A 13,677-nucleotide genomic window follows, 5' to 3' on the forward strand; every position below is an offset into this window, starting at 1 on the left:
AATCACTTTGTTGTACAACAGAAATTAACACAACATTGTAAGTCAACTACACTTCAATTAAAAAAAAAAAAAAAGTTCACCTTCACCAATATAGGTGGGCATCCTCCAATCTCTTGAGGACCTGAAAAGGCAAAGGATGGGCGTATTTGCTCTCTCTGCTTGAACTGAGATATCCATTTTTTCCTGCCTCTCAGACATCAGCCAGAATGAATTACATCTCCAACTTTCCTGATTCCCCAGCTTACAGATAGAAGATTGTGGGACTTCTTAGCCTTCGTAACTGTAAGCCAACTTCTAGAACATATCTTAGATAGATAGATACAGATATATGGATGTATATCCTATTGGTTCTGTTTCTCTGGAGAACCTTGACTAATACAGGAATTTATCAAGGTTGTAGGATACAAGTCAATAAACAAAAATCAATTATATTTATAAATACAGCTGTGAACAACTGGATACTTTAAAATATCATTTTAAATAGCTCCAAAAATCAGTTAATGCTCAGAAATAAATTGAATAAAACATGGGCAGGATCTACACACTGAAATATACAAAATGCTGATGAATAAAATCAAAGAAAATTTAAATGGAAAGATATAATGTGTATCCATGGATTGGTAGACTCAATATGATTAACATGCCAGTTGTCCATAAAATTGATCAATAGATTTAATGCAATTCTGACAGAATTCAGTAGGATATTTTGTGTAGATATAGGCAAGCTAATTCTAAAAGTTTTATGGAATGCTAAATGAACTATATATACCTAAAATAATTTTGAAAAGAAAAACAAAGTTGGAGGACTCACGCTACCAGATTTTAAACAATTATTATAAAGCTATAGTAATCAAAGATGTGGTATTGAGATAGACACAGAGATCAAAGTAACATATTAGAGAGTTCAGAAAAAGATCCACACAAATATGGCTAACTGATTTTTTTTATAGAGATGGAAGGCTTCCCTGGTGGTGCAGTGGTTAAGAATCCACTGCCAATGCAGGGGACACGGGTTCAAGCCCTGGTCCGGGAAGATTCCACATGCCGTGGAGCAACTGAGCCCGTGCGCCACAACTACTGAGCCTGCCTTCTAGAGCCCTCGAGCCACAACTACTGAGCCCGCGTGCCACAACTACTGAAGTCTGCACGCCTAGAGCCCGTGCTCCACAACAAGAGAAGCCACCACAATGAGAAGCCTGCGCACCACAATGAAGAGTAGCCCCTGCTCGCCGCAACTAGTGAAAGCCCGTGCACAGCAACGAAAACCCAATGCAGCCAAAAAAAAAAAAAAAAAAAAAAGATTGAAATGCAATGCAATAAAAACAAAACAAACTTTTTATCAAATAGAACAATTGGACATCTATATGGAAACACACATATACACAAACTCTCAACCTATAATTCATACCTTATATAAAAATTAATGTAATATAAATCATACATCTAATATTAAATGTAAAAATATAAAACTTTTAGAAGAAAACATGAGAGAATCTTCAGGTCCTGGTGTTAGGAATTCTTAGCTATGACACCAAAAGGACTAGCCATAAAATTTAAAACTGGATAAACTGGAGTTCATCGAAATTAAACATTTTTCTCTGTGAAACACACTATTAAAAGAATATAGAGATAGATATAATTTTTAATAGTGCTTTTCCAGATTCATACTCTATGTACCAAATATTGATTTTGGCTCAATATTTCTTTTTTTCACTTTTTAAAATTCAATTTATTCAAACTAAAAAAAGCAAAAATCATATATATTAGTCAGCTCCAGCTGCTATAACAAAATACTATACACTGGGTGACTTAAATAACAGGAATTTAGTTCTTACAGTTCTGGAGGTTGGGAAATCCAAGGTCAAGGTGCCAGCTGATTTGGTTCCCAGGTGAGGGCTCTCTTCCTGTCTTGCAGATGGCCATCTTCTTGCCTTGTCTTCACATGGTGGAGAGAGAGAGGAAGCAAGCTCTCTACGTCTCTTTTTACAAGGGAACTAATCCCATCATGGAGGCCCCACTCTCATGACCATATCTAACCTAATTACCTCCCAAAGGGCCCATCTTCAAATACCATCACACTGTGGGTTAGGGCTTCAACGTGTGAGTTTGGGAGGCAGGCACAAATATTCAGTCCATAATACTATATGACCCAGCAATTCCACTTCTAGATATTTACTCTAGAGAGGTAAAAACTTATGGTCACACAAAAGCATGTCCATTAATATTTATAGTAGCTCTATTCAAAATCGCCCAAATCTGGAATCAACCCAAAAGTCCTTCAATGGATGAATGGATAAACAAACTGATACCTACAGTAAAATACTATTCAGCAATAAAATGAAATGCACTATTAAGACATGCAACAACATAGATGAAACTCAAAGGTAGTATGTTTAATGGAAGTTATGTAAAAGGTTAAATACTTTATGATTCCATTTGTATTACATTGTGTAAAAGTCATTGATGGATTATAAATCAGTGGTTGCCATGGGTTAGGGAGTAGGAAAGTTGTGAGTACATCTTGAGGGAGTTTTGTGGAATGATAGAACTATCCTGTATCATGATTTTGGTGGTAGTTTTACAATCATGTTTTAAAACTCCTAGAGCTATCTGCTAAAACAGAACTAATTTTACCGCATATTAATTTCTTTTAAAAGGAGCAGAACTCCATGAAATAGAAAACAAAAGTAATAGAGCAAATAAACGAACCCAAAAGTTGTTACTTTGAAAGATTAATAAAATTGATAAACTTCAAGAAAAACTGATAAAGAAAAAGAAACAAGAGTACCAATTTCAGGAACGAAAAATGGGACATCTCTACTGATCCTGTAGACAGGATATTAAGGAAATATTACGAACAACTTTATGCTAATACATCTGACAACTTACATGAGTTAGATAAATTTCTTGAAATACACAAACTACTGCCCCTTACATCTCATTGACCAGAACAGAATCATTTGGCCATTCCTAGCCGTTAGGGAGGCAAAGTGAATACATGGCAAAGAGAAACAGAGAAGTCATGGATGGCTTAGCTCAATCACAACTTATTACCTATGGGCTGGGCACAGTGTTGGCCCCCAAAATCAAAAAAATGAGGGGTGTATTAGAAGTAAGGGGGAGTGCTTTATGTAGGAAGCTAACAATGCCTGCCACAGTTACCTTTTTAGTCACTTGCAATGAAAAGATTCCTGGTGCAGTGCATTTATTAGCTAAAATGGAATATTTAACCAGTGTATTTTAAGTGCCCAGAGGGAGATACTTTTGTGCTGAGGAGAAGGTATGAGAGCTCCAAAATAACTGTTAGAGAAAATCCTAGAAAAGATAATTTTTGGATGAAATATGATAACACCAAATCTGAAGGTCTGTGTTTTTGTTCAGTGTGAAAACTTTTCTTACTTCACTTCCTTCATCTCGGGGTGCCTCCGTTCCCCTTCAGCATACTAATTCATTTAGGTGCCCCTGCTGGTATTCTTTTTTTTTTTTTTCCTGCTGGTATTCTTAAGCCCTTTTACTGTAGCACTTCTACATTGTCTTGTAAATACTTGTTTTCTATGTCTATCTCCTGAACAAGATGGTAATGTTAAAAGAGGGAATCATGACTTCATTTTAATCATTTCTAGGTCTCTGGAACTTAGCCAGGTAGCATCTGTCTGTTTTTGTTTGTTTGTTTGCTTTTAATTTTTACCATTAATTAATGGATGAGATGCTTTCAAGGCAAGGTTAAAAGATTTGGCTGGTAAAGAAACAACAAGCCGTTTTTAGATTTAGACAGATTATTACTTACAGAGACAAAGCAAGAGTAGCCAAAGGTGTCAGCTCCCCATGAGCTTTTGTCTCACACACCAAAAGGATGACACCAAAACAAAAGGAGTTGGGTGACTGCAACCTGAGATGTGGGACCCCTTGTTGCTGAGGGGCTAATGCCACACTGCATATCTAAACATTTATATAATCTGCAGCTGTACTCTAGGCTGGTGAGGCAGAAAGCCTCATCACAACCTGGGAAGTCTGGAGAAACTTCTCTGACAGCCTCCTGGAAGTACAGGGAGCTGAGTGGCAAATGGCCTATAGCAGCTCCTCACGAGCCTCTCATGTTCCAGGAGGATCACAAGGTGTTCTGCCAAGACTCAGATCAGCTGCAGCACAAGCCTCGTCTCTGTGGCCTCTGTAGATATGTGCAAGGTCGTCAGGCACTGGCACGGAGCTATTCCCTACACTCAGGTTGCCCAGAGGATCATGACGCTCTATCTTTTTTGATTTAAATAAATTTATTTATTTTTGGCTGCATTGGGTCTTCATTGCTGCGCATGGTCTTTTCTCTAGTTGTTGAGAGTGGTGGCTTCTCTTGTGGAGCACGGGCTCTAGGTACACGGGCTTCAGTAGTTGTGGCTCTAGGGCTCTAGAGCACAGGCTCAGTAGTCGTGGTGCACGGGATCAGTTGCTTGGTGGCATGTGGGATCTTCCCAGACCAGGGCTTGAACCCGTGTCCCCTGCATTGGCAGGCGGATTCTTAACCACTGCACCATCAGGGAAGTCCATGATGCTCTCTCTTGACTAGATCTTTAAGATAGCAACAGGGTCCACCATTCAGGGAAGAGCTCACATAGTGGGGCTCAGAAGGATGGTGTTTCACAACCGGGGTTGGTAGTCCCTGCCCTCAGACGACTAAATTAGAGAGGAAAACTTCATCGTGGTTTCCATTCATTCGCTCAGAATTAGGAATGATAGAACGAATCCCAGGCAAAGGGTTTTGTAAAATTTTGCAACATTTTTAATCTCCCCAAGTATTTCTGTTTGATGTGTATCTTTTTAGTTTTCCAACATTAATTAGATGTAAAAAAAAAGAACTCTTAAAGCAAAACAAAAAACAAAAATGCCTTGAGCTAGCTTTTAGAGTCACAGAAGAGAGAAAGGTTGGGAAGAGCAGACAAGTAGGTTGGTGGCAGTAGGCAAGCAGGAGAGAAAAAAGTCTGGATTTCGGAAACCTCCTAAATGAAGAAAGAGAGAAGAGGCAACAAAAGTCGCAGGGGTTCTGGGGAGGCAAAGCTCTAGTCAGAGAGTAGAGTAGTGCTATACCATCAGCTTCTAACTCACTTGCTCTCTCATTCACGAATCCAGCAGAGACTTGAGGGCTCTTTGCAAAGGGCACTTTCCTGAAAGAGGCAGAAAGCTGAAGCCTGAGGATCTTGGAATGCTTCTGGAAGGCTGGACCTGCACTTCTAACACAGACCTTAAACAACAGGGCTCTTTTATGTGGTTTCTGAGGCCTGACATGTGACCTAGCAAAGGCAGCAATCTGAGCAGCCCACACTTCATTCATTTATTCAATAAATGTTTATTGAGTTCTCTATGTACCAGGCAGTCAGCATCCTGGGACTACTAGGTGGGGATACTGTGGTGAACAAGACAGGCAAGGTCCCTGTCCTTAGGGGACTTACAGAGAAAAACAAAACAAAACAAAAAACAGAGAAATGAATAAGTGGGCTCACTTCTACCCGGTGCTTGAGAGTGGGGAGGCTTCTGGGAGGAAAGGTGGTCAGGGAGGCTGAGGATCCTGGGCCACAATGAGCCTAAGAGCTGGGGAGTGGGGTGGGGTGGAGATGGGATTGGGGGCAAGGAACAGATTACAGGGGGCCTTACAGACAAATATCAGGAGGTTTTATGTCATAATTAAGGCAGTAGGGATCCACTGAAGGCCTTTAAATAGGGGATGAAATGATCTGATTTATGTTTTTAAACGATCACTTTGGCAGCTGTTTTGTAGTATAAAATGTCAAGCCTGAAGTCAGAAGGTGACCACGCATTCTGCAAATTCAATGTGCGATCATTGCCAAAGCTCTTGGTTAAGAGTCTCATTTTGTTTCCCTGACACATAAATTGGTCATACTAAAGCTCTGTAGCATAGCAAGTGGGAGGCAAAGGTTAGAGTCATGCCTTGGTTTTAAATTTGGCTTCCCACTTACTAGTTATGAGCTCTCGGCAAGCTATTTACTTGTGCCGCGATTATCTCAGCTGTGAAATGGGGATAATAAAAGTTCTTACCATCTTAGGGTTGTTGTGAAAATTAAATTACAATACATGTAAAGCATGGTGACAGTGCCTGGTACGATTTAGTTAGCATTCATAAACATTAGCTTTTGTTACTTCTGTCAGAGGATTACTGTGAGGATCACATGAGATAATGCATGTGAAAAGGCTTATGAAACCGTAAGACTATCTTAGTGGCAGAATTCTTTCTTTTCCTTGTCTTTTAAGCGGAACACAGAAGGCTGGGCTATCCGGAGGAAAGAGGCGCGAGGCCAAGCGTAGCCTCAAAGCAGTCATTGTCGTCGGACAGCCCTTCCCCCCGCCCGGAGCGCATCTCCATGGTAACGCGGTGCTTCACCTCCCCCCGCCTCCTGGGGCCCGCAGACCGGAAGCAGTCCGCGCCGGGGGCTGCTGGGAAACCGCTTGTGAGTGGCGTTTGTGCGTCCGCCGTGCACAGCGAAGCGGCTGCGGTTCCCGAGCCCGAGGTTTGCGCGAGAGTGGGGGGAAGGGCGTGAGGGGGACTCTGGGCTACGGGCTGCGGACAGCTTTGGCAAGAGTCAGCGGAGAAGCCTGGCGGGGACCTTTCTCGGCTTCCCGGGAGGCGCGGGGGGGCAGGCCGCGATCTCCGTGCCCGGCAGTTGGGGGACGGCGAGGGGTAGACGGATAGCCAGATTGGGCTTTCAGCACCTTCAGAGACTCCTCCACCCCTTGTGTCTTCCGCGACCCTTGCCTTCCCCTCCCCCATCGGCCGGTTTTGTTCTATTTCGAGGCCCTGGCATCTCGCGGAGAGTTCTGGGATTCTTTTCGGGCGGAGGTGGGAGTGGGCGGACCTCGCGCGGAGCCTGCCGGGACTTGTAGTTCAGCCGGCCGCGGGCGGAAGTACCGTGGCGTCGACGCTGTTGTGGCAGGGTGGCTCTTGGTCTAACGAAAGCCGCCGCCGCGAGTGCGGGGAAGAAGGGCTGGAATCGCTGGGGTGGGGGCGGGGTTCGCAGCGGCACTCTGCAGGAGTGAGTGGGGAGGTCACTTGGAACGGGGCTCCCCGCCCACGCACCGTCGGGACCGCGAGCCTGCTCTCCCTGCACCTCCTCACGTCCCACGGGCAGGGTGCTGTATGAGAACGTAAAAGGAAGAGAAATTTATTTTTTGTAGACTGTTTCAGCCGTCGATAAGGTAGGGTCTTGGAATAGGAACAAACGAATCTGTAGGCCAAAGCTACGTGTTTGTAAGGCCGCCACACTCCAGAGTATTTAATTACACCTGTGTGTGTATTACCTAATAAGATCTTTTCCGATTCCTAGTCTCATGGGGTTACGGGAAGTTTTTTGGAAATTACTGGCTTTCACATTCCGGGTCCTGAATAGGTACATTGAGTAGCTGCATGGCTCATTCCTAATGGGTATTGTAAACAATGGCATGGGCATGACTGTGCAAATACTAAGGAAAGGATCAGAAATAGCACAAGGTTTCCCTGAAGGTAGAAGCCAGGGAGCCTGTGAGTCACCCAGTGTAAGGACAAGAGTCTGCACCGGTGCACGAAGTTACGGTGTTATGAGAGTGCCTTTTCTTCGAAGAATTTTACTGTGATTAATGCCTGTCATTACAAATGTAAAGATACTTACGGTGCGGTGGGTGACTGAATAATACTTAAGTTTTATAACACATAGTGGTTAATTTTTATCGACATTATGTATCTGTTACTGAGCAAGTGAATGTTTTTTTCACGTATAATTTAACTCCAGGGAGTTCTTAAACATTTTGAAAATATTTCTTAGCCCTTAAAAAACATTTGTCAAAAGAAATTTTTTAAGCAGATAATGAAAAAGCAGTCCCTGCTTTTGAGGTGACCTAAGTGTGTCAGGGAACACCAGTTATGAATTGCAAATAATATGTTCAAGGGTCAGATGCATTTAAATAACACTGAAGTGGTCTGGTGCTTACTTGGATTCTTTCGATTGTTGAAATAGGTTTTGTAGGTCATAGATAGGCAAACTTTTTCTCTAAAGGGCCAGAGTAAATACTAGGTTTTTCATGCCCTATAGTGTCTATTGCAACTACTCAATTCTGCTGTTGTAGCGTGAACAAATAAATAAAATTTATGGAGACAATTTCATATCATTTTCACATGTCATGGAGTGTTCTTTTGATTTCTTTCAACCATGTCAAAATGTGAAAACTCTTCTTAGTACAAGCATTGTACAAAAATGGGCACCAGGCTAGATTTGGCCATGAGCTGTAGTTTGCCAACTTCTGATTTAGGTTATTGATTGGAATTTTTAACCTAGTAAAAGAATACATTTTTATTTCCTTTAATCAGTATATGTCCAAATTCTTAGAATATTTGGTCATTTATATATTTTTCATTTCTTGTGCCTCAGGAGTGCCTGTGAAGAAAACGGGGTATTTCCCTGAGGCCTGTATCCTACCTTGATTGTCTTTTCTTTAAGTATTATAAATCAGGATGTCTGCACAGTCAGTGGAAGAGGATTCAATACTTATCATCCCAACTCCAGATGAAGAGGAAAAAATTCTGAGAGTGAAGTTGGAGGAGGATCCTGATGGCGAAGAGGGGTCAAGTATCCCCTGGAACCATCTCCCTGACCCGGAGGTTTTCCGGCAGCGATTCAGGCAGTTTGGATACCAGGATTCACCTGGGCCCCGTGAAGCTGTGAGCCAGCTTCGGGAACTTTGCCGTCTATGGCTCAGGCCAGAGACACACACAAAAGAACAAATCTTGGAGCTGGTAGTACTGGAGCAGTTTGTTGCCATCCTACCCAAGGAGCTACAGACTTGGGTTCGAGAGCATCATCCAGAGAATGGAGAGGAGGCAGTGACGGTGCTGGAGGATTTAGAGAGTGAACTGGATGACCCTGGACAGCCGGTAAGCCTGCTGTGTCACGTTCCTGGGTCAGGAGCATTGGCATGGCAGTAGGCGCAGCTGCTGAATTAATTCCACTCAACTAAGTTAAAATTATGTTTCTGTGTCGCTCCCCCGCAACCCCCCCCCGGCCATTATCTATGCTTCTTTGCCATCTAGGCCTCTGCAGCATATGTTCTGTATGGTTTCTTTTGTGTGCGTTTAGTTTTGATTCTCATCACGTTCGTTCTCAACTGAACCAAACCCTATCATTTCCAGGTTTCTCTTCGACGACGAAAACGAGAAGTGTTAGTAGAGGAGATGGTATCTCAAGAAGAAGCTCAGGGATTACCAAGTTCTGAGCTCGATGCCGTGGAAAACCAGCTCAAGTGGGCATCCTGGGAGCTCCATTCCCTAAGGCACTGTGGTGAGGACCCCATGTGGGCAGGAGGGTGAAAGAGGGTGTGGGCCTTTTGTCCGGAACTCTTTGCTTGTTTTTACTGTGAGGGAGGGGGTGGTAATCACCTTAACTTGATTGCTTAGACATAGACACACTGTAGGATTTCGATTCTTTTCTAATAACAGTTGGTTTGCTAACCTCAGGTCTTTTATTCCTCGACATTAACATCATCAGCCTTTTCTTCTCTTTTACTTCTTTCTTTGAAGGCCTGTCCATTTCAGGCTGGCATTTGCCTTACTCTGAGCCAGCACCCACCTGTAGACCAGGTCCCTCTGTTTCGCATGCAGTATTGCTTATTTGCCATCTGTTTCACATCCTTTTAGTCTCCTGCCTACTCTCCTGGTACAATAAGCTTACCTGATACCTCTTCAAATCTAGTTTTTTTGTTTATAGTTTATTACTGAAGCATTTTCTGAATTTTTAGCATTTTTTGTGTGTTTTTTTCTTCAAACATCCTACCTAAAGTCATTTTTGTTTCCTAAGAAGCTTCTTTTGTAGAAATGGTATTTAGAGAAAATTCTTCACCTTTTCTAAGTATTTATGCAAAAATATGGCCACTAGCTATGATAAATATAAGTACAGAAAAATTAAGTAGAAAGCTCATAATTCACTAAGGCTATTCTTTCCCAGTATCTTGGCAGTTAAAGCCACATACTTACTTATTTTGATACAACCCCGTATATTCCTAAAACCACTACATTTCTTTTTCATATTTATATGAATTAAAATGAAATTTTGTTCGAGACTGCTTTGGGAATCATTCCTTGAGGTAGTTAGAGGTAATGCTAGTGTAATGAGCTCTGAGCAGGCTTCCCCTCTGAGTTATGGGGCATTCTTTTAAAGTTTGAGAACCACTGTCTTTGGTTGTTGGAGGTGGCATCTTCCTAGGAACTTCTCCCCTGCCTGAACTTTAGGATAATTCTCGCCTCTTTTTAAGTAGCCTCATTTTAGCAGTCTGGTCTCTACCACACTTGGGAGCTCAATTCTTTGTGTGCCATTTGTCACCTTCACACTCACTTCTCTGTTCTTCAACTCTCCAGACCTCACTGATCCCCTCTAACTCTTCAGCCTCTCTTTGTCAGCCTTCTTTTCTGACTATCCCTTTCTTAATCATTTGTTACAGATTTGCTCACTGTTTACAACTTTTTTGAGCAGTGCTGTTCACCCTTTAGTAACTGTGTTTATTCTTTAAGGCTTGAAGTTTCAGGAAGGTCTTAAAGGAGACTCGCTCATAATCACTGCCTGCCTACAGGTGGGTGATGGTACCTCATGTTGGTAATTTGGGCCGTTCTTTCACTGAACACATCTAACTGAGGCCTGGAAGTAACAACTCATCTAAATACCATGACAAATACCAAATACATGAGGCTGCTTTTAAAGGAAAACTTTCAGTTATTAAAGGTGCATTGAATTTGTAAGTGTCATGTCCCAAGTTAACACAGGATACTCTCAGCTTACCTTCAGCTTCTTGTCAGGACTCCTATATTCTCCTTTTAGTCTGATCTTGGCTGTGACCTGCCTTGTCCTGCTCATTTTAGAAATAGTCACTTTCTGGCAGATTGGTGGTTATTTACACATTGTATTTTGATATAATTTCTCCCTTTTTCAAAGCAAAAGAATATTAAAATGATTTCTAATGGCCAATTTTATTTTATTTTTCTCCAGACCTAGCTGTATCACTTTGACTGTCTCTAACAAACTTAGACTCTCTAAAAAAATCTGCCATTTTTCTGCCCTTTGGTTTTTGACTACTATTGTATAATCCATTCCCTTATGTTACCACTTTTATTAGGATACAACCTTTTAATTTTTCACATGTTACCATGCTCTCACTTCATTAACCTCATAATCAGTCGTTTCATTTTTTTTCTTTTTTGAGAGTAGGTAACCTTATCACCAGTTTTCATAGTGCTGTTTATAGACGTATGCAAGCTATTTACTTTTAGTTCATTTTTAAAAAAAATTTTTCTTCATGTTTCTTTCCTCTCAGAATAGGAAATGAGTGATATTTACATTTTCTGTTTATTTCAGATGATGATGCTAGGACTGAAAATGGAGCGCTAGCTCCAAAGCAGGAGATTCCTTCAGCAGTAGAATCTCATGAAGTTCCTGGCACTCTCAATATAGGTGTTCCTCAAATTTTTAAATATGGAGAAACCTGTTTCCCCAAGGGCAGGTTTGAAAGAAAGAGAAATCCCTCCCGAAAGAAACAACATATATGTGATGAATGTGGAAAACACTTCAGTCAGGGCTCAGCCCTTATTCTTCATCAAAGAATCCACAGTGGGGAGAAACCCTATGGATGTGTTGAGTGTGGGAAAGCATTCAGCAGGAGTTCCATCCTTGTGCAACACCAGAGAGTCCATACTGGAGAAAAACCTTACAAATGTCTCGAATGTGGAAAAGCCTTTAGCCAGAATTCTGGGCTTATTAATCATCAGAGAATCCATACTGGGGAGAAACCTTATGAATGCGTTCAGTGTGGGAAATCCTATAGTCAAAGCTCAAATCTTTTTAGACATCAGCGAAGACACAATGCAGAGAAACTTCTCAATGTTGTGAAAGTTTAAGAAATGAAAAAAAAAAAAAAATCAGCACTCAGGTCTTTTTCTTCTGAAATGAAGACAAAATTAAAAACATGAAATGATACATAATAGTTTTCCTATAGACTTAGAAAATCCACTGGGAAATGTAGAAAATCTTCACCCACTATTATTATCTTATCTTGAAAGAAATGGTGTCATACCTGCCTAGAAACTGAAATTTTAAACTTAATTCAGGTGTTAATGCCTAAATCTTCCATGTGATGTTTATATTCTTATTATTTTTCCAAATGATGAACTACCTGATTCTTTGTCCCTTTGTTAAAACTTTCCTTCTTAGACAGATATGTTATTTGTGTTGATCATTGAAATGTTCTTTACAAGGATACATTCCTTTCTACATTGAAAAGCAATGTAGGAATTGTAAAATCTGAAAACTGAAACCATTTTTCGAAATTTACCAGTTTTCTTTTACCTAATTTGAATATGCATTTCAGAAAATAGAAGATAAAGGATGACCAAAAACCTCAAAGTGAAATGAGCCTTAAAACTCAGATAAGAAGTGATGGTGATGAAACATCAAAAAGTGAATGGGACACCTAGATTGGGGAAGATTGACAAATACTTTGATCTAAGAATTGAAGTATATCAAGAATTTATCTAGGTGTAGTTAGTTTCCTGCCTGCAGGAAAACTCAAAAATAGCTCATCTTACCTGTAATTGGGAAGCATCCCACTAATGAAAATAATGTCCTTTCATGTATCATTAGAAAGTGGACAGTCTAAACAATAAACAGTTGTAAAACTATGAAGGTAGAAATTATAACACTAGGGAAAGATTTGTAGTGAATGGCAGTGTTGAAGGGCAAATGTAAACAAGAGTGATGGTCTGTCTTGGCTTTTAGAAAACAAAAGACTTGAAGATCTAAGTCGTTATTATTTTTCCTTCATTTTTGTTAAGGACAGAAAAATCCCTGACAGGTGGGCAACAAGTATCAGGTTTGCGATTTTATTCCTTTGATACAAAAGAATTGAACACCAGGCTAACAAAGCAGCCATGCATTTATTAAATTTTCTACCGACAAGGCACTGTGCTAGGTACTGTAACCCTGCCATAATTAGGTAGGTATTTCTTCCACTGTAAATCATTGGGGGTTGGTACAAAGCTGTTGCATGTGAGTTAGCCTCTTCCCCCACCTCTGAGATTCCTAGAGCCATAGTTGTCTTACCAGGGCGTTGTATTTGGGTAAAGGAAGACTCGGCTCAAAGAGCTAGCCAGCTCTTCAACAATCTTCAGAGGTGAGTCCGAGATAACTATCACAGTTTGGAGGTTTGTGGGTCTTTTATAAAAAAAAAAAAAAAAAGCTAATCTCTAGTAGCATTGAGGTTATACTTACATGTTAAGTTGAATGGGTTCTATTTAAAAAAAAAAAAGAACTAGGTTATAACAACTAGTTTATTAACTGTCAGAGTTGGTGGAACTTTTTTTTTTCATTTTAAGTCTTAACACATTTTTTTAATGTATAAAAATAATACACATTGTAGTAGTAGGATCATATACTCCTTGTCTGAGAATCCCAAGTACTGTGGTTCTGTTTAGTGGAAAACTCTGAAAGTTAAAATATAGATATGAGGAAAGGCTTTTTTATAGTGGGCATAATTGTGTGGAAAATGACCCATGTGAATAAAAATATTTCATAGTTCCAGAGGTTTTGGTTACATCTGGTACTTGGATCAAATTAAAAAATGGAAGGTGAGATTTGCATGAGCCTGTTAAAAAGCATACTAATG

At 40.7% G+C, this 13,677-nt stretch overlaps 1 protein-coding gene across 5 annotated transcripts; it reads left to right on the forward strand.

The window, feature by feature from the left end:
- Positions 1–6,433: 6,433 nt before the first annotated feature.
- Positions 6,434–12,239, forward strand: ZNF24 (zinc finger protein 24). Of its 5 annotated transcripts, XM_061170454.1 has the most exons (5): positions 6,955–7,200; positions 8,406–8,908; positions 9,164–9,311; positions 10,538–10,596; positions 11,376–11,493. In XM_061170454.1, exons 2-5 carry the CDS (start codon positions 8,489–8,491, stop codon positions 11,406–11,408), a joined length of 660 nt encoding a protein of 219 aa, XP_061026437.1. In that variant the 5' UTR covers positions 6,955–7,200; positions 8,406–8,488; the 3' UTR covers positions 11,409–11,493. The 5 variants fall into 5 exon arrangements, with proteins under 5 accessions (XP_061026435.1, XP_061026434.1, XP_061026437.1 ...); XM_061170452.1 differs by lacking the exons at positions 6,955–7,200; positions 10,538–10,596 and adding an exon at positions 6,434–6,515 and having other exon boundaries at positions 8,475–8,908; positions 11,376–12,239; XM_061170451.1 differs by lacking the exons at positions 6,955–7,200; positions 10,538–10,596 and adding an exon at positions 6,435–6,515 and having other exon boundaries at positions 11,376–12,239.
- Positions 12,240–13,677: the final 1,438 nt, after the last annotated feature.

The sequence above is a fragment of the Eubalaena glacialis genome, chromosome 15, assembly GCF_028564815.1.
Source record: "Eubalaena glacialis isolate mEubGla1 chromosome 15, mEubGla1.1.hap2.+ XY, whole genome shotgun sequence".
Classification (NCBI taxonomy): Eukaryota; Metazoa; Chordata; class Mammalia; order Artiodactyla; family Balaenidae; genus Eubalaena; species Eubalaena glacialis.